The sequence below is a fragment of the Lactuca saligna genome, chromosome 7 (genome assembly GCF_052625555.1).
Source record: "Lactuca saligna cultivar CGN05327 chromosome 7, ASM5262555v1, whole genome shotgun sequence".
Classification (NCBI taxonomy): Eukaryota; Viridiplantae; Streptophyta; class Magnoliopsida; order Asterales; family Asteraceae; genus Lactuca; species Lactuca saligna.
In genome coordinates, this window is record NC_136423.1 from 11,740,505 (window position 1) to 11,766,768 (window position 26,264).

At 37.5% G+C, this 26,264-nt stretch overlaps 2 protein-coding genes across 3 annotated transcripts; one reads left to right on the forward strand and one right to left on the reverse strand.

Moving 5' to 3' along the window:
• The first annotated feature begins 19,631 nt into the window (after window positions 1-19,631).
• Window positions 19,632-23,564, forward strand: LOC145004368 (alpha/beta-Hydrolases superfamily protein). The gene is made up of 11 exons (XM_078963263.1): window positions 19,632-19,961; window positions 21,123-21,204; window positions 21,342-21,445; window positions 21,517-21,643; window positions 21,746-21,840; window positions 21,918-22,041; window positions 22,122-22,301; window positions 22,410-22,598; window positions 22,685-22,831; window positions 22,926-23,084; window positions 23,177-23,564. The coding sequence occupies exons 1-11, from the start codon at window positions 19,921-19,923 to the stop codon at window positions 23,375-23,377; spliced, it is 1,449 nt and encodes a 482-aa protein (XP_078819389.1). The 5' UTR covers window positions 19,632-19,920; the 3' UTR covers window positions 23,378-23,564.
• Window positions 23,565-23,620: 56 nt separating this feature from the next.
• LOC145004369 (uncharacterized) lies at window positions 23,621-26,038 on the reverse strand. Of its 2 annotated transcripts, none has more exons than XM_078963265.1 (7): window positions 25,822-26,038; window positions 25,003-25,213; window positions 24,798-24,874; window positions 24,618-24,660; window positions 24,444-24,501; window positions 24,267-24,336; window positions 23,621-24,160 (listed from the first exon to the last, which is right to left on the reverse strand). In XM_078963265.1, the coding sequence occupies exons 2-7, from the start codon at window positions 25,148-25,150 to the stop codon at window positions 23,735-23,737; spliced, it is 822 nt and encodes a 273-aa protein (XP_078819391.1). In that variant the 5' UTR covers window positions 25,151-25,213; window positions 25,822-26,038; the 3' UTR covers window positions 23,621-23,734. The 2 variants fall into 2 exon arrangements, with proteins under 2 accessions (XP_078819391.1, XP_078819390.1); XM_078963264.1 differs by having other exon boundaries at window positions 25,003-25,191; window positions 25,822-25,973.
• Between the last annotated feature and the right edge of the window lie 226 nt (window positions 26,039-26,264).

Here is a 26,264-nt window from a genome sequence, read left to right on the forward strand (position 1 = left end):
AAATGAAAATGCATTCAAAATATGTTTTGTGGATGTACCAACATACACATAGTAGCCACATAACAAGCAAGAACACCATAATATAGATTAAGTCCAAAAATATCAAAAAGTAGTGATGTGGACATATATTTTTGGTATTTATTCATCTCAACTGATTGACAAACCTTCTCTCTTATTCCAAAACTACGGAGCTTCTTAATCATCACTTATTGAAAAAAAAATTGTGATTACAAAATGATCAAAATATCCATATGAAGGTCTCTAACTTCTTTAAACTCATTTAATGATTAAGACCATTGTTTCAACTCTATATGAAAGTTATGGAGGTAAATAGAGCTCAAATGCTTAAAAACAAGTCAAAAACTTGTTTTAGAAGTGACACAACATTACATAACCCGTGTAACAATAGCCTTGAGAATTGCACAAACATGTAATATGCATGGCTAATTCATACAAAACTTTCTTCCGTTTTGAGCATTATATTATGATCCAAATGACTTTTAATCCTCAAACAAGCTCTTAATTGACCTTACATACGTTCAAAGACCTAGAGACTTATTAAACTACTTTAACACATCTTAACTAATGATGAGTTTTCTAGGTTATAAAAATTCATGTGGCGGAAATGTAACATCCTGATCCCAGGTATAATATTTAACTAATTTACATTCATAATGTCAGAGCAACCCGACGAGTTGGACGCCCCCAACTCGCCGAGTAGAGGAGTTAATGGTCGTGTGATTTTTAGCGTCTACTCAACGAGTTGGAGAACCCTAACTCGACGAGTAGGATCTGAGTGAGAAAACCCTAATTTTCAGGGTTTGAGTCCTATTTAAAGGGCCTTAAGCCTTCATTTACGCCTCCCTTATCATCTTAACACTCTGAAAGAAACCCTAATCGAGCTATAACCTTGTGTGAGAGAAAGAGAGGCTAATACTTTGTATTTTAGTGCATTTTTGGAGGAAGGTTGAGGAGCAAAAGGCTTTGGATGAGAGGGAGCTTTTGGATCCAGTGTTTATTCATTCCTAGCTTCCGTTTGAAGGTAAAAAGTTACCACCTTGATCATTATTTGGTCAGATCTTTTTTCTAGGGAGTTTAGGGCCTTTTCCTATCATTCTTTGAGTTCTTGAGTTGTTTGAGCTTGCCATGGAGTTAAGACTTCAGATCTGGACAATATGAGGTCCCTTGAGCCCAAAGGTCCAAGCTTTATCAAGCTAGTGGCAAGTTTTTATGCATTAAACCCTATGTAGAGCTTGTTTTGTCATTTCGAGCCCTAGATGCCATGCATAGACGTAAAGCTTGTAGCTTTACGTGGTATTTCAACATTGGGAGGCTATATTTAGAGTTTGGGACCTTATTTCTGCTTAGAATTCTTTGAATGAGAATTTGTTCTAGAGGGACTCGACGAGTGCATGCGCCAACTCGACGAGTCACATGGGGTTTTCCATGATAGACTGGACACGCTACAACTCAGCGAGTTGATGAGACAACTCGACGAATTGAGTTGGATTTTCCCGATACTTCAGAGAAAACGAAGGAACTCGACAAGTCGCAGAGATGCACTCGACGAGTTTAGTTAACATGAACTGTTGACTTAAGCGTTGACTTACGTTGACTTTTAGGGTTTGGTAAACTGTGGACCTTAGAGACCACGGAGGGGTAAAATGGTCTTTTCACCCTTTTTGAGATTTAGTGGAGGAATTAGCTTAACATCTCGGAGTGGTTTTTACAAATTGCTTATTAGAGATAATTATATTATGCAGGCGGAGTCTAGACTGTTCGCGGGGTACTAGATCTACTTGCTTACTTACAAGGTGAGTCTTCTCACTATACTTACCGGAGCGGTAATACTGTGTGACCGGAGGGTCTTATTTGAGTTATCAACCGGAGGGTCCTATGTGCTTATACTGAGTATGTGATAATATGCATTTTTTCTTTGTGATACATGCTATATTATTCTGTGCTTTACTGAGTTAGGACCAGAGGGTCCAAACCGAGTTCTGAGACTGGAGGGTCTTCACTGAGATACATGACCAAAGGGTCCAACCCAAGTTGTGAGACCGAAGGGTCTTCACTAAGACACATGACCGGAGGGTCCTCACCGAGACGCGTGACCGGAGGGTCCATGCCGAGTTATAGCCATGAGAGGCTTATTACTGTGTATGTGGTATTTTGGGGAACTCACTGAGCTTCGTGCTTACTGTGTTGTTTATGTGTTTCAGGTATTTCACAAGATTGCGGGAAGGTGCTAGCTTGATTGTACACACCTGGTCAAGATTATGTTTGAGGATTCTGGGATAATACCAATTGTTTAGTTGATATGTGTTTTGAAAATTGATACATTTGTGGTTTTTGAGAATAGTGACATTGAGTTTTGTGTGGTTTAAAAATGAAAAAAAAATTGTTTGAAAATTTACGGTGTTACAAGTTGTTAGCAGAGCCTTGGTTTGAGGGATTCAGATGTACTCTTGGGTATGTTTGGACTCAAATTGAGGATTTGAGAATTTTTTTTTCTAAAAGAAATGATTTTTCTAAAACGAGTAAGAGTTTTAAAGAGACAACGAGATGGAGCAGTGTATACAATCAGTCAGAGCCCGAACGGTGATTTCCCAAAATACCATTACTTGTTTATATTATGAGATACTTATGAGATATTAGAGCTGCATGCTAGAGGACAAGCTAGGTATTTCAGAAATTAGGGTTGGAGTTTCGTTATTCATGATGCCTTAGCCTAGGGTATGTTGTTGATTGATCTTATCTGCTATTTGCTTTATGTGTGCTGAGTAGGGAGAAACATAATAGGAATCTTTTAGAGAGAGTTTTGAGTGATCTAGGAGAGATACCTAGATGAGCATTGAGGAATCCACCGAGAGAGTAGTTTGATATCCATGAGGGATTGAGTACTGTGAATTAGGATCCTAGGAGGAGGACTTGGGACGACTACAGGTTGGTGGGGAAGGTAGTATTGGGCCTGTACTACTGAAAGCACCAGATCTGTATGCGACCCAAGTAAGAATCTTAGGATACTAAGGAGCGTGTATGGGTGGTTAATCAAGTGTATGTGTGTGTGTATGTTGATCTAGTCTATGATGATTTTGTGTTTTCATTTCAGAGACACTGTGGTGATTACCTGTAACAACCCTGGGGCAGTGGTACCAGTAACGAGGAAATCTACATGATCATTCATGAGGAGCTAGCCGTAGCTATCACAGAGTCCATACCAGAGATGTTCGGGTCTATTAAGACCATGCTGATTGACACATTCGATGAGCAATACGCTGCTGTTACGGAGGCTGCTGCTGCAGCCACCGCGGTCATAGCTGCTGCCAGGCCACAGGGAGGCGACTCGTTGTTGTTCGATGAGTTCAGCAACACGAAGCCACCATGGGACGCAGGACCCGATTGTTTCCATGAGATGGATCTTCGACATTAAGGGGTGTTTCTATACGTTTTCATGTCTAGAGCATCTGAGAGTTCGGTTCGCGTTGAACCAGCTTCGCTTGGGAGCGAAGGACTGGTGGAAGTTTGTTACGACTGATTTTAACCCTGCAGATCATGCTAGAGTGACTTAGGATAGTTTCACCAAGTTATTCAGAGATAAGTATTTTCCCCAGGTGGAGAGGGAACGTTTGTCACAGGAGTTTCTATCTCTCAAGCAGAAGACAAAGTCAGTGACAGAGATTACGAGGATGTTTCATGATAGGGCGTTGTTCTTCCCTGAGCATGTGTCCACTGAGCAGGCATGTGTGAGTTGGTATTTGAGCATCCCGAGTATATATATTCGGGAGTTCATGGCGAAATCATCTTATCAGACATTGGCTGAGTTGCAGACCAATACCAAGAGGAGAGAGATTGAGCTGGAGATTCAGACCAAAGAGAAGGGAGAGCAGCAGGGGAGAGATAGGAGACAGGTGTAATCATAGCTGGCGACAAAGCGGGCTAAGCCCGATGATTCGAGAGCTGGAGGCCAAAAGAGTCGCACTTGTGGAAAGTGCGGCAAGAGTCATGAGGGGTCTTGACGAGCGGGGATTTGCTATAAATATGGCAAGGAGGGGTATTTGGTGAGGGACTTCCCCAAGGGATTTTCGGTTTGCTTTCACTGCAACCAGATGGGCCACCGAAAGGCCGAGTGTCCCCAACTCACTCAGGGATCAGCCCAGGTGTAACACCTCATTTATTAAATTAATTAATTAATTAATTAATGAACGAATAGTATCCCTAAAATCAATAATTATATAGCAAGGTGTTGGTCTCAAGGAGATAAGTGTCACAATTTTAGAAGTTGGGGGTGTTTAGTATCATTTGGACTTAATATGAATGGATTTATGGAAGCGGGGGCTAAAGAGTAACTTCTGGACCTAAGTTGAAAATGTTTTGGTAGAGGATGGGCCATTTGGTAACATAAGGACTTCAATTGAAAATAATTTTTAGAGGGAGGGGCTGTTTGGTAAAATATGGACTTAATTTGAAGGGTTTTCTGGTGGCTAGGGTTAAAAGGGTACATTGTGGATTTGTTTTGAAAGAAAAGGGAGACTGAGGAGCCATTCCTATCATTATGGTAATAAGTTGGTAGGGCACTGTGTATATAACCCCCCCCCCCCCCCCGGTCCAAACCCTAACCCTAAGGGAGTGCAGTCGCCATCCCACCACCGACCATCACCCTCCTTCTTCGTCTCTGGTGAGATTACCATTTCCAGCCGACTGTCGCCGCTACTTCGCCATCCAAACGCCATAGTCGCTGTCGGTGATGTTGTGGGCAGCCGAGGGAGAGCCGTCGAATATCAGAGATGGAATCATAGGCCGCTGCCACTTCCATTGAAGACGAAGCTATCGTCAAACATCGCAACTACTCCTTTCCGATGACGTCCTCCGACTGCTCTATCGCCGCCATCAATCACTATTCCAGTCGACGATGAAGTCGGGAGCCGCAAAGTTGAGGACCGCCGTTGTTGCGTCCACTGTCGTCAAAGAACGAAGACCGAAGGGGAGCATGATGAAACGAAAGCAGTTGGAGATCGGAGCTATAACGTCGTGATTGCCACCATCTAAGGTCACTGCCATCGTTGTTGGAGCTATAAATCACTGAGAAGCTGTCTTCACAGTTAATGTCGTTGTTGTTGCTGTCGTCGAATGCCACCAAGTGGGTGACAGTGTTACTGTTCTGGGCAAAGAGTGTTTGTGTGTGTTTATTCAGTGAAGTGGGGTGTTTTGTTTAGCCAGAATTCTCGAGAAAAGCCACCACCACCACCGTGAGGTGGTGGCTGCCACCATGTACCACCGATGGCCACCACAATAGTCGTTGTGTGTATGTGTGTATTCATCGATTTGTGTGTGTTTATTTTGGGATTTGGTGTTGTATATTGTAATCGGTGATGAAATAATGAAAAGAAAACTCATAACCACCACCATGAGGTGGTGGCTGCCACCACCTACCATCGTGTTGGGTGGCGGTGTGCTTAGTTTGTGTTTAGATTTCGTTTGGGATGCTTGGACAAGAATAGACTAGAACCATAACCACCGCCGTGAGGTGGTGGCCGCCTCCGTTAGCTTAATTGGGTTGTGATGGGTGGGAAACCCTAATTAGGGTTTAGAAAACCCTAATTTTGGGTATATGGGCTTTGAATTGTCGGGACGTGCATTTTGGGCCATTGGAATTGGATTATGTATTAAGCCCGACCACACTATATGATTTACTTAGTAGATTGATGGACTTAATGGATTAAGTCCTTAAAGGGTTAAGTAAAAAAATACTTAACCCTAATCATCATTTTATGTGAAAACCCTAATTTCACTTGGGTTTTGAATTGGGCCTTTCTATTGGGATTTGGTGATTAGGCTATTGATGAGCCATCCAAGAACAATCATATGGACTAAGAATTTATGGGTGGGCTTTAGGGTAAGGCTCATGTGAGGGTTTGGGCCTAATTTAGAAAATTAGGCCATAGATGGGCCATAATTGGACCTTTATGATTATGAGATATTAGGCCATTAGAAATGCCAAATGTTTGGATTGGACTAAATGGTTGGGCCTTAGGGGAAGACCATATATAGGTTTGGGCCCAATTTCCATATGTTGGGCTTTGAGCCATAGTTTGACTTTTGGGCCTTTAGAGTGGGCTTTGAGCTTGGCTTAAGCTAAGATAGGGGTAAAGTAGTCTTTTACCCTAAGCATGGACTTATGGTATGTGATGGAACCCGATTATTAATTGGGTGTTGTTTTGTGTTGACAGTTCAGGAACATGTCATCCAACAGCTAGGTTTTTGTCCGCGAGACTTCAGCAGTGCGAGGTGAGTTACCTTCCAGTAGAAGTGGGTCTAAGGCCACAATGTCGAGCCACTAGTAGGACTTGTTTGATAGATGATTTTCTTTGTGATAATTGTCTAGGTTTGCTACTACCTGATATGTTTATGTGCTAGCATGATATGATGTTATGTGATAGTAGGTAGTAGGGGGTAAAATAGTCCCCGTAGCCGGTTGAGATAAACCGTAGGGTAGGTTGGGATCCCCAGAATTGCCTGACAGGGTAGGTCGGGCACCCCAAATATGCCTGACAGTATGTTTATGCTATGTTATTATATGGTAGTAGTATGGGTGAAATAGTCGTTGTAGCCGGTTGAGATAAACCGGAGGGTACGTCGGGCTCCCCAGAATTGCCAAATAGGGTAGGTCAGGTACCCCAGAATTGCCTGACAGGGTAGGTCGGGCACCCCAGAATTGCCCAACAATATTTTTGTTATGTGGTATGTGGTATGATTGGGGAACTCACTAAGCTTCGTGCTTACGGTTTTCAGTTTTGGTTTAAGGTACTTCGTTTTTAAAGGAAAAGAGTCGGCGATCGCAACGCATCACACTATGTTTTCCGCACATGAGATCTTTGGGATTACACTATGATATTATTTTATGTTAACATGTTTGATTATTGACACTTGGTTTTGACATGGGATGTTATTATAGATGTTTGTATACTAATTGGTTTTATAATAACTTAATTAAAAATGAAATTTTTGGTCTTAAATTTTGGGATGTTACAAGTTGGTATCAGAGCCTTAGTTTGAGGGATTCAGGCACACTCTCGGGTGTGCCTGGACTCAAACTGAGGACTTGGTATGAAAATTTTCAAAAGAAAATCATTTTTATAAAAAGAATTTGAAAAGGGATTCGAAAAGGGAAAAGAACTTTGAGAACAAGGTGTGTGATGCATGTAATTAGCTGAGCTCAAGTAGGTATTCCCTAAGATACCCATACATGTTATGTTATGATATGATATGTGTATGAGAACTGCATGCTAGATTAGGGCTAATGATCTAGGAAGGATGCCTTATATTCCTATTGTATATGTATGAGAATTGCATGCTAGATTAGGGCTAAGGATCTAGGAAGATGCCTTATATGCCTGCTATATGTGCTTGTTGAGCTGCATGATAGTACCGATCAGTTAGTGATAGGATAGCCTGTTTAGGTTATGCCTGATTGTATGAGCTTTAGAATCTCATGCCAGTACAGATTCCTGATTAGAGGATATAATGGTTTGATTGGAGTATGTTGGTTAGATTTTCCATTGTCTGAATGTTGCTTGCTTTGTGCTTTGTGGGACTCTAAGTGATGTGAGTTAGCTGTTAAGTGAATATGCTAAGTTACATAGGACACATGCTGAATAATCTCAGAGTGATGACTTGACCCTATTGCATAACTCTCATTTGAGTATAACCGTTCTAGGGATGTGTAACGACCCAAATTTTCAAAGAAAAACTTCATTTTTAATTAGTCAACTATATTGCATGAATCATGAAAATCCCAATAATTGTTTCCAAAATCACCAACATTACAACATTATTATTTTCAAAACATCAAAGTGTCCCCCAAACCATATCAGAAAGGAGAGATAGAGTGCACGCTGCATCATCACGCCTTGCCTTTGCCTTTACCATCAAAGTGTCCACAGACGGTAAGTTATCTCTACCACATAACACATATCGATTATCTATAGTAGCTACCTCTACCACATATCACATGTCATTTAGCTATGAAGCTATCTTTACCGTTAGCCACAAGGCTATCTTTACCATCAACCACAAGGCTATCTCTACCATCAGCCATAAAGTCTAAAGTCTTAGGCTTCTTAGCATGTCCTACTGCTGCCTGAGCTTGCTCAGGCTTTCACTTTGTGCGAGATTCCAACTCCATTTCTCGCTCCCAGGCCTTCTCCACCATTTCATTCAGGGTCTTGCACCCCGTAAAGCTCACAAACTCCTGAATATTGACCCTCAGCATGGAATGATATCGCGTCCGCCTCATCTCCTCATCGGTATCGTATTGCGGTATCGTTTTGGTCATAAGACATCCTATGTGCTCATACAAACCCTAATGCTAGGATCTAGGTTTCTCTATTGTACATGCTTTGAATCCAAGACTATAAACCCTAATTCTAGTATTCAAGTAATCATATTAACATAAGAATGAGTTTATAATGTTACCTTGATTGTTATGTAGCAATAACAATCCCAAATCTCCTTGTATTGACTTTGGAATGCTTAGAGTCACAAGTGTCACTCCTGTAATGGTTCACAAACACCATATGCAAGAGGATGAAGAGGAGAAAGGATGGAGGCTCCCAAAAAACGTGTAGAAACCCTTACAAGAAGCTTAGCCACGTTTTTGAGCCTTAAGGGGTCTTTATATAGTTGGGCTATTAGGGTTATCTAACAAGGAAACCCTAATTTGGATGCTTAAGCCCTAAGCAACCCATAGACTCCTTTAATTAAGCCCATGGACGATTTCCTTATGGGTTCCCATTAGAATTCGTCCATCCCTTAATACAAGGCAATCCATGGCCCAAATTGCAATTATCTTATAATTACAATTCCAGTCCCTTAAGTTTAATTAATCTCTTTTAGTCACAAAACTAATTACCAATTAATTATTAACTAATATTAATTAAACAATATGATTTCTCCTTTAATATATTATTCCCATAATATATTAATAAATCATATTTAATCCTTACTCTCCATAATTCATCCTATCAAGTTGCTTTGGTGAAGGCAACCCAAAAGGACCATGCACCATCGGGTCAAGTACATACCAAAATAGTTATGGACTTAGACACTAATCCAACAGTCTCCCACTTGGATAAGTCTAACAACTATTCTGCGTATGACTTCAGATCCTGATCTGCAATCGTAGCTTTCCAAAGCCACTGTCAACTCTGATCATATCAGATACGCGTGTCCTTAGATAAGGGATCATATATTCCTCCATTCTAGATATCGTATGAGATATGATTTCAAATCATTCTCTTTGTACTACTTCTCGATTTCCGATTTATGATGACAGACTAACTGAACAAATCAAATTAGCCCTAGCCCGGCCGAGCATTTACGTATGTCATCACTAAACCATCGAGGGGCCCAAAGATATCGCTTTTATCCTACCTTGGATAAAAGGAACGGATAAACTTTGATACAATGCTTGCTTGCACTCACTCACCGAATCACACACAACAATATGTTTTATAACACCAAGTTACTAGTGCGTTTACATATTATCAATGTGCAATCGATTAGCAAGATACAACTCACACATCTCAGTTTCAAGAATATAAGATGTTATCGTCTCACTAATCACTCGTGATACAATTCATGGAGTGATCCAAGTGAGCATGGGTTTAATCCAATGCTCAAATCATATTCATAAGCACTCATGAACGTTGCAGCAAACATTTGCTTATGTCTAATACTCTTCTAGACAATCCACACACCAATTCACGACAGTCTTCATTCATATCTACTTCCAACATATGAACGACTGTGGCCCGTTTGAATAATTCGATTATTCTTAATAAACTCAATTATTCTGGAAGTCAAAACATGCAAGGTGAAACACAAGAATAATACTAATCCCATATGGCCTCAACCCTTTGAGTATAAACAAAACACGTTTTATTTATCACCATATCGATTACTCATTATTTGTCGTTTTGGTTAATCAACTTCTTACTTGAATTATTACACTTGTCCCATGCTCCTAGCATGCACACAATGTTTACCTATGATTCTTACTTTTGTGAAATAGACAAATTGAACACGTTTCCAATCCTTCTCATTTTACAACTCCAAATCCATTTTCTTAAGTGTAAGAATATCAAATTCTCGCTACTTATAGAATATGCTAGATTCTAACACTTTATGCAACGATCCTTTCGTAATGTCACTGCACCAAAGTCACAAAGACTATTGCCAATGATTTTACAAAGTCCTCTATCGGAGATTGTTACAAGACAATTCCTTAGATACGATGTCTCTCACTCAAAGTACATTCCTTTGAACATCCTTTTGCATAAAGGTTTCTAATCTAGATATAGATTTTCAATATTTACTTCCCAATATGGACACGCTTCCATATTTTCCATATGACAACTAATTTCTTAATAGAATCTTATCTATTCGTAATGATGTCGATATTGTCCATCCAATATGGAAACATTTCCATAATTTCCAATACTATACTTCCAACTACTCACAAGCGACCAATCCTCGTCGAACTTTGGATTGTCCTTTGATAGTTGTTTAATTATTTTAGTCAAAACCGATTCTAGTCCCTTTTCCCTCTAAATGCGCTAGACATTTGGAAAATTTTAGAATGGTCAAACATTAAATCATTTGCAATCGATCCTATACTCGAAGCGTATGGGACACAACGCATAATGTTTTATTTGCTATGTTCTCAAAATTCGAATTGTGAAGAGGAATGCCATAATCATAATCGAAACATTAAGAACACACTATGTACCCTTGACTAAATTTATTAACATTTCACAACCTAATCCTTTAGATTTGAAATGAAGCATAATATTCTCTCCCTTAATTATAGCAAAACAACTTTACAACTTTGCAAAGTATGACTCTTGTTTTCTATAATTAATATTGCCAACTATGCAATACGTGCCTTAATAATCATACAATCATAACATTTATGCTCACACTATCATGATGATTATTATAAAACATAACACTTATGCTCCCACTAGCTTCGACATGTATTCATAAACATCTTAACTTTCAGAAAAACAATACTTATTGAATTTCTTAAGTTCATGTTTCTAATAGTTAGTGCTTTGATAATCTTTTATCAAGGCTTCTTGAACTTATACACTTTTGCCTTAGATAGTTCATATGTGTGTCTTAACAATTAAGACTAATTGCCAAACCTCACAATTCAAATTATGGAAAGGGATGCCGTAACCATGATCGAATTCGAGAATGCAATTTTACAATCACTATCTTTTAAAATCTTTCTTAGTGAAAGCATTTTCTCACAATCATTTTCATGAAGGAGGAAATCTTATGACACTTAGATTTTAAAGCGGTGTATTCGTTCCTATCCATGTGAATTTGTTAAAAAACAAAGTTTACGACAAATTCAAACTCATATGGATCGAACTTTCTTAATCTTGATTGCCTTATGGTAGCACAGCTGCCCACCACGTCTTCCAAGTAGTTAAGTAGCTCACCTTTTCCTATCAATGTACTTTCCATTGATCAAGGTCCTTGCCTTTTATGCATTCAAATGAGAACTCATAGGACTCACATGCATAATTAACTCGATTGGATTGGCACAGAAACAAAATAATGTCTTCACGATAGGTTGTAAACCTCAACTCGTGTGCTAGTGATGATCGATAAGGTTTATTTGATTTGTTCTTGAAACTTTTCAAGACTATTAAGACTCCCACTGACTCCTTGACATATAAGATTCTCTTGTCAATACATTTCTTGACAAACAAATATTCAAGAGTTAGTGTAGCTTTTATCAAAACAAAACACTTCATAATTTTGGTCTTAGTTGGTCTTTGTCTTATCCAAGACATCACAACTTTCCACTATTGATGAATGTTATAAACCTTCTTAATACTATTCACTCAATGTCACAATCTTGACTTTAAGACTTGTTTTGGAACGAAGTATGATTGACTTCTTGATTTGACCATTTCTTCAATCTTTGATTCCTCTTCTTGGACATACAATTGTACCAAGACTCACTTAGAGGATCAATTGAGATATGGTTCTTAATCATTAAGACCTATCATAAAGCATAAAAGCTACTCTCCCTTCTTTTTAGAATGGAGAAACTCTTATCTTTCTGCCTACTTGATTCTTCTTATTCGTTTTGTTATTGATCTAAACCCTTTAATCAATTCAAAATTACACTTAATCTTATAAGCATAATCATATTTACTAAGCCTTTAGTAAATCATGACGAATATCTTTGTTACTCTTATGGTGAACTTGATCAACACACAACTTTGTGTACTCGATCTCCTAGTCCTTCACTTGACACTTTGTCAATGAATTAGTCTAATTTCCAAATACGAAATTTCTCATTCATCGTGCATCCACGTTGCATGATTCCAAGTTTCTGTCCAATTGAAATTTGGGCGATGAGAAACTCTCCCTATTTGGTAAATTCCTGACATTTCCATAAATAACATAACCAAGAATCATATCCATTCGTTGTAGAAATATGCAAACATCAATTTTCACATAACGATTTCATTGCAAGGAAGTAAACAAAATAAATAAGTCAAACAAAATTTATTTTATTTATAAAAGCAGCGGAAAAATATTTGTCCTTACAATGCAAAATCTATTGAAAACTATGTAAAAGAAAAATTTCTAACAACTCTATCATAACTATCTAAGCTCAAAATCCAATCTTCAAGTCCATGAGATCGAGATCCATCTCTTGTGATTAGATTCATCTTGCTCTCTTATCAAGCTTCCTTTCTTTTCACCGATCCTTCAAAACATTCAAATGCAATCTTATCACATCATGTATTAAGAATCAATGAATAGGAACTTAATGGAGTTAGATAGTGGATTCTTACCTAAAGCGTAGTCATACTTTTGACTCTCCCATCTCTTAGATCTCTTAGGTAAATAGGGAAACTTCGTCTCCAATGCCCCTTCTCTTGGCAATAAAAGCAAATTGACTCCTTTGGAATAACACATGGAACTACTTCAGACATCGCCTTTCTCTTATGATCAAACTTTTCGATCATTGCATGTCTTTCATTGCCATTGTCTATATCCATAGAGGTCTTGAAGGCAGATTCACCAATCAACTTTGCTTTTCTATTGCGCCAAACCATTGCTGATTCAGCAGCAATAAGCATGTGGGTGAGATCTATAAGGTTCACGTCGCGGTTCATCATATAGTACTCTCTTACGAACTCACTATATGAGTTAGGAAGTGACCGAAGAACCCAATCAACAGCCATTTCCTCACAGACAACGGATCCCAACAGTGTGACTTCATCCCTAGGACGTGTGCACACACCGACTTTCCTTCTTTATGTTCACTTGCCAAAAGGGCTTGAGTGATCTTGAACTTTTCAAGCCTTTGAACTTGTGGGTTAGGGAGAATAATTGGAGGAGGAGGAGGAAGTGAAGCATGATTTCTTGTTCCTCGATCGAATCGTGGAATATCATCTTCATGTGGAATGCTTGTTCCACGGGATTGAGAAGACCATAGTTGTCGAACTTTGACATCGGGAGAAAAACGAATTCAAGTTAGTTGATTGATTGAGTCCTTGGTAAATCACCCAAATGAAATTCCAAGGCTAGGAGCCAACACAATATCCTATAACTCGGGAGAGGGATGCCGTAACCCAAATGCAGAACATTTGAAGGTAAGTGAATGACGATTCACTAATTTCCACCATGAAAAACGAAAAAGAAATTTAAGTTTTAAATCTATGAAAACTCCTAGATCCTTTGAGATTCATTGAACATTTCAATGGCATGTTTAAATCTCGATATGCCCCTCTTGTTTGTGACTGGGATGCCGAGGATCACAAAGCGGGTGTGAATAACCATGCAAACTACATGGTGCCCTCACATGTTACAATCACCTATTCGATGTGCCGGTAAACCACACACGCTCCACCGAACTATGAAAAACATTGAGTCACCCTTTGCTACCTTTGCTTAGAACCATTTAGTGTGCCGGTAAACCACACACGCTCCACTAACGTCCTCGCAAGGGCACAAAGTGTAATTTCATGGAATTGCATCAATTCACTTTTGCCTAAGTAACTAAGATTGGGAATTTGAAAAACATTTAGTTACTTTGTATTTCATTATACTTATAATGGAAGGTTTCGTCCTATCCTACCCGTTCGGCTAACGACCCTCCACTAGTCAAGAGTGCGGTGGGTAAGAGTGGATACCCATTCAATCGCCATTTTATAGGCAATTTCCTTAAACACCCCTTATAGACCAGCTTCGTGAATGAGGCCTACTAACGGTAAGACTGACTTTTACTCATACATATATATAATGTTATACTTTTAATGTTATATATAGTATAGGGTGTATTTTATACTTTTAAAATACTAGTTGGTCAAATTTAACAATTATACTTTTAATTCAATTAAATTGCAAACCTAAACTTTTATGGATTTATTAAACTTCTTTTAATTATACACCTTAATTAATTAATAAAACCATAAGGGTGTAAATTGAACTTTTCAAAACATTACTAGGGTTTTAGAATTTAACATTTCTAATTAAACCTTTAATCAACTTTGAAATTCCAAAACTTGAGGGCAAGTTTCGAAACCTTTCAAAACATTAGGGTTTTAACTATTTAAATTTCAAAACAACAAAACTTTTGGGGTTCAAATTTAAACTATAAAACCTAAAGGGATAAATAGAAACTATTTCATAAAATAATTCAAATCTAAATTACAAATAATCAAACTTTATCTAATAAAACAAGTGATTATCTAAATTTTTGACAATTATCTTCTATTTTGGTAAGGATAATCACATAATAATGAAAAAATTCGGATTTTATCACAAAAACAAGTTTATGGTAATTATCCAAAACCAAAACAGGAAGAAAATCGCGAATCTGAGCTGTCAGACCCTTTGACTCGTCGAGTCTGGACCTGGACTCGTCGAGTACAGCTGACTCGGCGAGTTCACCAAGTGACTCGGCGAGTCAAACATTCAGAAACTCAAAAAATCGATTTTCAGTGCTTATTTCGATCAAATATGCATCAATACAATTGAAACCAATCTAGTCTCTGATACCACTGATGGGTTTTGGTCATAAGACATCCTATGTGCTCATACAAACCCTAATGCTAGGATCTAGGTTTCTCTATTGTACATGATTTGAATCCAAGACTATAAACCCTAATTCTAGTATTCAAGTAATCATATTAACATAAGAATGAGTTTATAATGTTACCTTGATTGTTATGTAGCAATAACAATCCCAAATCTCCTTGTATTGACTTTGGAATGCTTAGAGTCACAAGTGTCACTCCTCTAATGGTTCACAAACACCATAAGCAAGAGGATGAAGAGGAGAAAGGATGGAGGCTCCCAAAAAACGTGTAGAAACCCTTACAAGAAGCTTAGCCACGTTTTTGAGCCTTAAGGGGTCTTTATATAGTTGGGCTATTAGGGTTATCTAACAAGGAAACCCTAATTTGGATGCTTAAGCCCTAAGCAACCCATATACTCCTTTAATTAAGCCCATGGACGATTTCCTTATGGGTTCCCATTAGAATTCGTCCATCCCTTAATACAAGGCAATCCATGGCCCAAATTGCAATTATCTTATAATTACAATTCCAGTCCCTTAAGTTTAATTAATCTCTTTTAGTCACAAAACTAATTACCAATTAATTATTAACTAATATTAATTAAACAATATGATTTCTCCTTTAATATATTATTCCCATAATATATTAATAAATCATATTTAATCCTTACTCTCCATAATTCATCCTATCAAGTTGCTTTGGTGAAGGCAACCTAAAAGGACCATGCACCATCGGGTCAAGTACATACCAAAATAGTTATGGACTTAGACACTAATCCAACAAGAATAACATGGCTAGCACATTGGGGAACTACTTACTTGGCTCGGCTGATCACGCGCGTTGCACTCTCATATTTTTCTTCTTTCAAAAGCTTTTTATGTCATTTTTTTAAAAACAATTTTATCATTTCCTTAGTTTGAGTCCTGACACATCCGAGAGTGTGCTTAAATCCCTCAAACCAAGGCTCTGATACCAACTTGTAACGACCCAAATTTTCAAAGAAAATTTTCATTTTGAATTAGTCAACTATATTGAATGAATCATGAAAATCCCAATAATTGTTTTCAAAATCACCAACATTACAACATTATTATTTTCAAAACATCAGAGTCTCCCCCAAACCATATCAGAAAAGAGAGACAGAGTGCACGCCGCATCATCACGCCTTTCCTTAGCCTTTGGTCTCCGATGTACCTGAAACAAATCCATAGACAGTAAGCTGAAAGCTTAGTGAGTCCTCGAGAGCATACCCCACACAAACCACATATCACATTAGCTATAAAAGCTATCTCTACCACATAACACATATCGATTAGCTATAGTAGCTACCTCTACCACATATCACATGTCAATTAGCTATGAAGCTATCTCTACCGTTAGACATAAGGGCTATCTCTACCGTTAGCCACAAGGCTATCTCTACCATCAACCATAAAGGTTGTCTCTACCATTAGCCATAAGGCTATCTCTACCATTAGCCACATAGGCTATCTCTACCGCATATCATACATACATATCACACCTGTACATAACAAGTAAACCAACTAACGTAAAATGGGTCGGCCTTGGTGCCTTAGACCCATTGGTATGGTGAGAAAACTCACCTCACAAAGCTGAACCGACAACTGAAATCAGGTATGTCCTACACTACTCCTCCCAAACTGCCTATAACCAACAAGTAAATAATCTTAACTCGGCTCCTAATGCTCCTCTGAGTCAAACCTGGTCAAAGTTTAGGTTTGTAGTGAAGGTCAACAATCCATATTGACCTTGACTTGTCGAGTGCTATCAGCCACTCATCGGGTTCCTTGCTTAACTCATTGACTTGCCGAGTCACTCGAGATACTCGTCGAGTTCCTTGATGTTTACAGCCGTAAACTTCCAACCAAACACCCTTGACTGTGAACCCTTGGCCGTGAACGGGAAAACCCTCTCGACTCGTTGAGTCACTTGCACGACTCACCGAGTCCCCTTAGTCCATTATGTTTACGACCCTTTCCAGTGGGACTCAAGGTCCCAAACTTCATATCTATCCTCTACTAGTGTAGATAACACATAAAGTAGCAAACTTTACGTGCATGCAAGACCTCACATGGCCATAACACCAAAACTAACCTTCAAACAAGGTTTTCATGCATGGAGAGGGAATAAGCTTAATAAAAGGTGTAACTTTATGATATTTGGGACCTAAGGAGGCCCAAATCTGGAATCATATCCTTGTGATAGGTCCAGATCTAAGTTTGCTTCCATCTCCTTAAGGTTGGCCATAACTTCCAAAAAGAAATCAAGGCTTAAGGTAGTAGATTAATACCTCAGACAGATGCCCAACACGAAATAGATGCCTGATCTAATACTTCTCCCTTGATACTTCCTCTTCAAACTTGGAATCCTCCCCAAAATCTCAAAGATAAGCTCCTTATTGATCTTATTTCACACACTAGAGGGTTTGCGGCCGTGAAAGTTCTTCTATGGTGTTAAGGGAGGCTACTAGGGTTTATAATGATGTTTATATAGGGGGCAAACCCGAAACTAGGGTTCTCTCTAAACAGATCTGACTTGCCGAGTTGGGCCTTCCGACTCTCTGAGTTAGTTCCGACCCGCGTCCAAGATGTCACGACCCTACTCGACAAGTTGATCTCCCAACTCGCCGAGTCCATGCATAAAACCTTCCAAAATTGGCAACTTTCCAACCAATACCGAACCAGGTGTTACAAGACGAGTCTTTTACTCGAATGATTATTTGATCTCCGTTGCATGTGGTTATATTCATAAGGTAGCTAGTTGACATTACTGGGAATCTTTCGGAAGCTGAGGATTGGGTGGGTTCAGGAACCGAGGTAAGCCTAGGATAAGTTTTAGTAGGTTAGTAGTGAGGTTTAGTGATACTTGGGTGCACCAATTTGAGGAAGTGACTTGGAGGAGTCAGGAGGATTGCTGAGGAAAGTATGGATATGTGTGGAAGGTAGTATTGGGCCCGTACTACTGAAAACACATGATCCATAATCGAATCGGTGAGAGTCTTAGAGAATCTGAGAAGTTTCGGGGAGGAGTTTGTGACCCGGTTTAGGGACAGAGGAAGTTCTAACTGTTACAGCTCAGCCATTGGCAAGTGAGCTACTGAGCATGACGGGGTGTCAGACCCTGGGGGATATGACTTCCAAAGTTCGAGGGGTGTCAAACACTGGGGGATATAACTTCTAATGTCATTATCACCAGGAGGCTTCCAGAAACCCTAATTGGGTTCCTCCAAAATCTTCCCTATTGGGAAGGTTCTGGAAGCTTTCATTTGTTCATCTTTTGGACAATGACAACCTTAGTCCCTACTCCTTATACTTTTAATTAATCCAGTCAATCTCAAAATTTGTTCCAATTAATTCCGAATTAATTATTACCATTTCTAATTAACATATTAATCATTTAATAAATTAGTAAATCATGTGTTTCAATTTATTAACCATATAATAAATTAGCAAATCAGTCTAAAAATCATTTTATCCGGTTATCGGTTATGAAGGTTACCCAAAAATGACTTTGTCTCTAATACAAGAATATACCAATTTAGTTATTGGTTTAAACATCTTAATCCAACAACTAATTCATAACATGATGATTTAAACGAGTTAATGCCTTAGAAGCTTAAATAAGCACACACAAGGTATCAACCTTCCAAGTTAAACCATGAACTTCGTTTGATTTAATAGATCATCCATATTGTTCCTAAATGGCTTCTGTTGAATCAAATGACATTCTAAATATGTTACTATTCTTTTGAAAATATAATTACACAAGGATTTATGGCTCAAGTGTGATGATCCAAAGTTTTGAACAATAAAATTCTATTAAATTCCATAAAAGTCAAACAAGCTTCAAATTCTCACCAATGTTTTACTAAACATAGATCATCGGCAATTATGTTTCAATCCGACTTAATGAATCAAACTCATGACATTTAAAGAGCTTTAGTAAATCAAGAGCTAGTTTATGGACATAAAAAATGTAATTTAAAATTTCAAAAACAAGTTCAAAATCTCAAATTTAAAGAAATTTTTTGTTTTTGTCGGTATCTAACAAAAAGTTAAAAAAACAGGAGCAAAATGAAGTAGACAATGATGAAGGCATAAAAAATGTCATTTAGTTGAGAAAATGATGATATTTCTATTTATATTTGGGAGTCAGAATAATTTTTTTGAAATATATTTAATGCAAATTAAAAAAATATACATTATATATTAAAAATACATCATTGAAATCCAAAATACCTATTTCAGAATTGATATTCACTTTCATAAATGGATAAAAATTGATTTACCTTTCTGTATTTTTATCATCATATAGTCAGATAGTCATGTTTGGCATTATCCAAAAAAAATAAAAATTAAACCAAAAATATGAAAAGTAATGAATGAAATAAACCTGTATTGTACTTTTGTTGTTTACTCTTTTAAGTTTCTGGATAATCGAGTTGGCATAACTTTAATGAAATTACTTACTTATAACAGAACATGGGCCACATGGTCGTATTTCCCTTCCCAAATTAACAGTCCAATGGTCATTCTTGCTGTACTTCCACAATCGGATTACTCATCGTCTACCCCTCGCTCTCCCACAAAATCCTTCATTACAGACGTTTGCACCGGAAATTGTGTCACTCATCTTCAAATACTACGCCCAAATGATCCCTAGATACACACGCATCTGAGTTCCTGCTAGGTTTCGTGGTGGGTCAAAGGGAGCATTCGTCCTCCGCCCTTGTTCATTGGGCGGAGTGGTTCTATACTACTCTCCGCCTTAACTTTCCGACGATATGATTGATCAGTTCATCAATTTTGTCATTCGACCTCCCAGGTATGGATACGCTTTCCGTTTTGACTCATGATTATGTTTTACTTTATTTTAAGAACTTTGTTCCACATCTTTTTGGAAGCATATTAGGTATCGATAATTATTTGCCAAACATAGCATAAGATATGTAAAACGGATTGGTATACTTCACTATGTGTAGCTTCGTATCCATGACATTGCAGATCTGTTCTTGGGAGTTTCTTTTATCATCTTACGAACTCCCCAAACTAACCCAAAGCCCTTCATAAGCAACTCTTTATGGTCATTCCTTCACTTCCTTCTGAAAAAACCTTAATAGCTGTTAGTTCTATCCTTTCCTGCTTGTTTTGAAGAAACCCTACTCAGTTTTTCTTAAACAAAAGTCAGTAGTAAGCAACATCCTTCCTCAAATTATCTTCTTGATAAAACCAATGTTTCATGCTTTCTGAATGAAACAGTTTAGAGCAACAATTCCTTCTCTGTTATCTTCTGCAATAACAATATCATCCCATATAATGCTTGCAGAATTCTCTTAGATATAGTATTTATAGTTTGTATATAAATGGAAGTTTAACCTCACAATGAAGTACAAGAAATATATACCAGATCTGATGCTTACTGACTTCTGATCCTGTCAATGGTTATATATATATATATATATATATATATATATATATATATATATATATATATATATATATATATATATATATATATATATATATATATATAATCTGAACCTCCTACTTTAGGTTAGATATATTCCATAGACAGGTACCATGCTGATTAAGAATATAACAATTGTCAAGGTACTAAATATTAAAAGGGTAACACCCTTGTCAACATTTGACAATGAAAAACAGCAATAGCACTTACCTTGAATAAAAAACTCAAGGCAATCACAGCGCATCTAGTCCCTGATACATGCATAGATACACCCTTGTCAACAAATTCATTACCTTTTTCCTATTCCTTACTTTCACCAGCTTTTTAAGCTTATACTTAATACTTTGGCTTCAAATCATGCTTACTTAACTTAACAAGTTCTTTATCATCATAAAATTTGAGGATGTTACAAAAGGCCATGGTTGAACAAGACCAACACATTCATGGAACTGTTATTTAAAAAGATAATTCTGCACAAATATTATGACTGAATAGCAATTGATGATGTTGATGAAACAGAGCTGATTATAATCCTGACCAGTATTTATGGGAGAAAGACTTCACTCTTGCTGGAAGGAAATACAAAAGACAAGACCTTGAGGCAAGTATGGACATATGCATATATATAATATGATATATCCACAACTTACTTGCATTATATTAATTATTGGGATTTAAGTTTAGCAAAAATTACCATAAACTTTCTGAATCATATTATTATTATTATTTAAATTTCAGCTCAGAAATGGTAGAGGGCATATATTGAGGTGTAGCCATTACATGCCTTCAGTCTTCCCAGATAATACCTCTCTTCCTTGTGTCATATACTGCCATGGAAACAGGTTTTTGTCTTTGAATTTAATTAAATGTATATAAGAAACTTATTTCTTATCTGTGGGACCCACTCGTGTAGTGGATGCAGGGCGGATGCAAATGAGGCTGCTGTGATTCTTCTACCATCAAATATTACTGTTTTCACTCTTGATTTTTCGGGTTCAGGGTTATCTGATGGTAATTATGTCAGCCTTGGTTGGCATGAGGTATATTTTAATTATACACTCTCCATTCTTGTATTTCTTTCTTTACTATATTCTCTATTTTTTTTTCTATATAAATATATGTGTTTGTTAATTTAATTTCAGAGTGATGACTTGAAGGTTGTTGTGTCATATCTAAGAAGCAACGAACAAATATCTCGTATTGGTCTATGGGGGCGCTCTATGGGTGCAGTTACCAGGTACTCTTTAATCTTTATTATTGTATTGTTGAAAATCTTTAAGAGTAAATTACCTTTTTGTCCCTGACTGAGTGTAGCTTACTGTATGGAGCTGAGGACCCTTCTATAGCTGGAATGGTGTTGGATAGTGCTTTTTCTAATTTATTTAATCTAATGATGGAACTTGTTGATGTGTACAAAATTCGGCTTCCTAAATTCACGGTAGGCTAATGTTTCTTGTGCATATGAATGTGATTTATTGTTTTTAATAATCATATAATTAAAATTAAATTTATTGACAGGTGAAAGTAGCTCTGCAATACATGCGTAGAGTGATTCAGAAGAAGGCAAAATTTGATATTATGGATATAAATGCATTGAAGGTTGCACCAAAAACATTTATTCCTGCTTTATTTGGACATGCAAAAGGGGACAAGTTTATACAACCCCACCACTCTGACCTCATTTCTAACTCCTATGCAGTATGAACATATCCTTTAGTATCTATCTTCATTTTAGTTATTAAAAAAATAAAAGAAAAATAATATATATATATATATATACATTTTGACATATGATGATGATTTTAGGGAGATAAAAATGTGATAAAGTTTGATGGGGATCACAACTCATCTAGGCCACAGTTTTACTATGACTCGGTCTCCATATTCTTTCACAATGTCCTTCACCCTCCTCAGTTATCACCATCATGTTCAACAAAATATGAGAAGTATTATGATTTGGGAGATCTTCAAGTTGATGCTGCTGGTATAGAAGAGGTAGTTTAAACTTAATAACTTTTTATTTCTCTTGTTTATGATATATATATAAAGTGTATAATAAACATTTGTGGTGTTGTGATCAGAGTTTATTGTATGAGATAATCGGGGGGAAAGGGCAAGGGTTGGAGAGTGGCAGTGCAAGCACTTCATCTGCCCCACCTACCATTTTAACCACGGATTCGGTTGAGGATTATCTTCATGGAACTGGAATTATGCCCCCGCTTTTTAAAGTAACTCATCACGACTCTTCTTTAACCTTTAAAATCATTCATTTTGTAAATTGTAATAATTTGTTGTTATCCTCATGTCATGTCATGTGTGCAGAAGGCGAACGATGTAAATACGGAAGCAGCACAACCACAATTGCAGGAGTCTTGTTCGTATACAAGCTCAAATAGAGAGAGCTGGGGAAGATGCTCCTCTTTGGGGAGTGATGTTGAACCTTTTCCAGATTGCTCAACATCATCCAACGACAATCACCTGGTTGCTTCTCCCTCCCTCCCTCTCTCTCTCTCTCTCACACACACACACACACACAGAGAAACATGATTTTGATGATTGTTGAATTGTTGTAGGTAAGGTTGAAGGTGCTTGCAACACCACTTCGAACGACGAGTAAACATAAACATGCAGCTGGAGCTGAAGCTGAAGAAAAGAAGAAAGTAGTAAAGAAATCATCTGGACGTGAAAAGCTGGAAAAACTAGAGGCCCTTAGTCAGCGCCTGCGACTCTGTATTTTGAAACGTGTCAGGCATAGGAGGAATCATTCATCTTGAATTGATTATACTCTATCATATGTTGTATTCTTTGTAGGTCCCACTCCCACTCCCACTCCCACTCCCTAGCTTTTCTAACTAACATGTGTAGTATGTCATATGTAAACATGTAACGTACCATTTGCAAATTTGTATTTCTGTTCTTGTGTAACAACTAGTCAAAAAAGAGACCAAATTATAAATTAAACCTTTTTTTTTTTTTTTGAAAAAAAAAATGCAGTGGTAGTACAATACAAAAAGTCCTACTCCAAACATATGAATCCATCATCTCCATTCTTTTTAGAAAAAAAGAAAAAAGAAGCCCCTTTTGACACACATTAACATTACATGAATCAATCTTAAATTGGCCCTACCGACCTAATCTTGTTGATTGTCAATTGATGAAGTACCAAACTGGAAAGATCCTGATTGTTGTTGTTGGTGATGCTGGTATGGTGGCCTGGTGGTGGTGGTGGTGGTGAAGCTGGACTCCAGTATCTGGTGGTTCAGCCCCAAAGCTGTTCCTGGTTTAACTGCTGCATCCATGTTGACTCGTCTCTTCTTCAATGACCTCTCTTGATCCTCTTTTGGGCTCTCACCACCACCTGATGACTCATCATCAGGCGTTAATGGTTCATCCATGGAAATGCTGTTTGCAGGTTGAGTTTGATTATTATTATTATCAGATTCTTGTGGGTCTACACCACCACCACCAGCAACACCACCAAGTTTCTGTTGCTCTTCGATTATCTTCTTGAGGTACTTCCCTTGAGCTTCTATCCGTAACTGAAGTTGTCTTTGCACCTGTAAATAATGTATCATACACACAACCACAACCACCACATTTTACTAATCTTCACTTCACAAAAACCATCAAATAATACATTTATAGAAAAGAAAATATAACCACCTCCAATTGCTCATGCAGTCGCTTTTGCACCTCCATCTGCAGTTTCAGTGCTTCTGTGATTTGCATACCACTGTTTTTATAAACAAACAAAAAACAAAAAATACCTAATATTTAATTCACTACACAAGTGATTGCTGGAATTGAAACAAAACAGGAGAGGAGGAGAATAATACTAACGATGACCCATCCAAACTGGAAACCATATCACCCGATTCCTTCTGGTCAAATGTTTTTCCTACCAATACCAATACCAATACCATATATCATATTCATATTAGTTTCACCAACATAATCAGCATCCACTTATCACATTTGTCAACAGCTTGGTTTAACTGGATATATTATATATACCTTCAGAAGATGAGTCAGGGAGATACTTTGCAAGCCGATATTTCTGTATAAACAACACTTACAGTTACCGTTACATACACATAGATAGATGTCAACCAAAAAAAAAAAAAAAAAAAAAAAAAACACCATTACAAATGCAAGTATGCAATCATATCTGTATCTGTAAACATTTCCACTTACCTGTAAATGGCTCTTTACATGATAAATTGTGAGACCTTGCACACCCATAACTCTCAGTACACCTTTTGGAGTAGCTCCTGATAAAAAGGAAAAGAAAAAGATTCCTCTCAACAACATAACCTTTGGTCTTTCCATAAATTCTGTACATAGCTAGCTGATAAAGAAAGGCAAAATTTTCAAGAAGATGAAGATGTAAATGACTCACTATCTGGGCCACCAAGTTGTGCCACAGCATCAACAAAACGTTCATGAAGCTCATGTGTCCAACGAAGTCGTTGCTTAGAGGCTAGACTCTGGCTGCTGCTATTATTGTTGTTGTTGTTCATACTATTACTTCCATTCACCATGTCCATGATGATGGATAGATAATCAAGACATACTGTGCTTTTCAAACCTACAATTGAACCATAACCACCCTGTAATCAACAACAAAACTCACTCATCAAATTCAAAATCAGTCACACAGAATTTAGATCAAACAATTCCACCAACTTATTGCATAACTAGGTCATAGTGTTGTACAAGGCTCTCTCTCCATGAAAGAGGGTTAAAAATTAGATACATATCAACAACTAACATTCTTCCATTCCAAGTATTAACTTCAATCCACCTCTAAAACCCTTTCATAACTAAAACTTATCAACCACACAAGTTTCATTTATAAACCAGGCAGAAATGTGTAAAGCTAACAAACAACAGTGACAATGCCTAAAACACCTTAAAAACTGGAAATGAAGATCAACAATAGACCACTTCTTGCAATACAAAGGACTCCTCATCGACCTCTACACCTTCAGAAAATAAAAGAACGTGTATGATTACGGAAGTGCATCTCCGAAAATCGAGCTCGTATACAAATAACACAATCAGACACTCAGTTAGGGTTGAAGTGTAGTGGACGGAGTTTAGCTAGTTTCGTGAAAATCCATATCACTTGAAGATATCTAGGTATGCTGCTATTAACGATATAGCTCTACGATTAACGAAGAAATCAAATGGAGAAGACAATGAAGAGGCGACATACCGGCCTGAGACGTCGACGTCGTAAGTTGTTGTATCGAATCAACGAGATTTCGAAAAAATTACTGAATCTGAAGGAAACGAACTCAACGAGAAGAAGCAGACGGTTGTAGATCAGGCCTGTTGCGTCTTCTTCGCCTTCCTCTTTAACTCCTGTAAGAAAGAAAGAAAGTCCACGCACCAATGGTGGTTCATAATCAACTTCACCTGGGTTAAAATGCTTCCATCAATTTTATAATTTATTATATCAATTTGTATAATCGTAATTTGCTGCTGTTTTTATTATTATTCTTACCAAATAAAACCATATTCTTTTGTAAATTTTGTTTCTATTTTAGGCATAAATAAATAGCACTCCCTCTTCCTTTTTTTACTTTCTGCTTTTTCTTTATTTCTTTATTTATTTTTCTCAATTGATTATTTCTTATAGTCTAAAAATTAACTGTG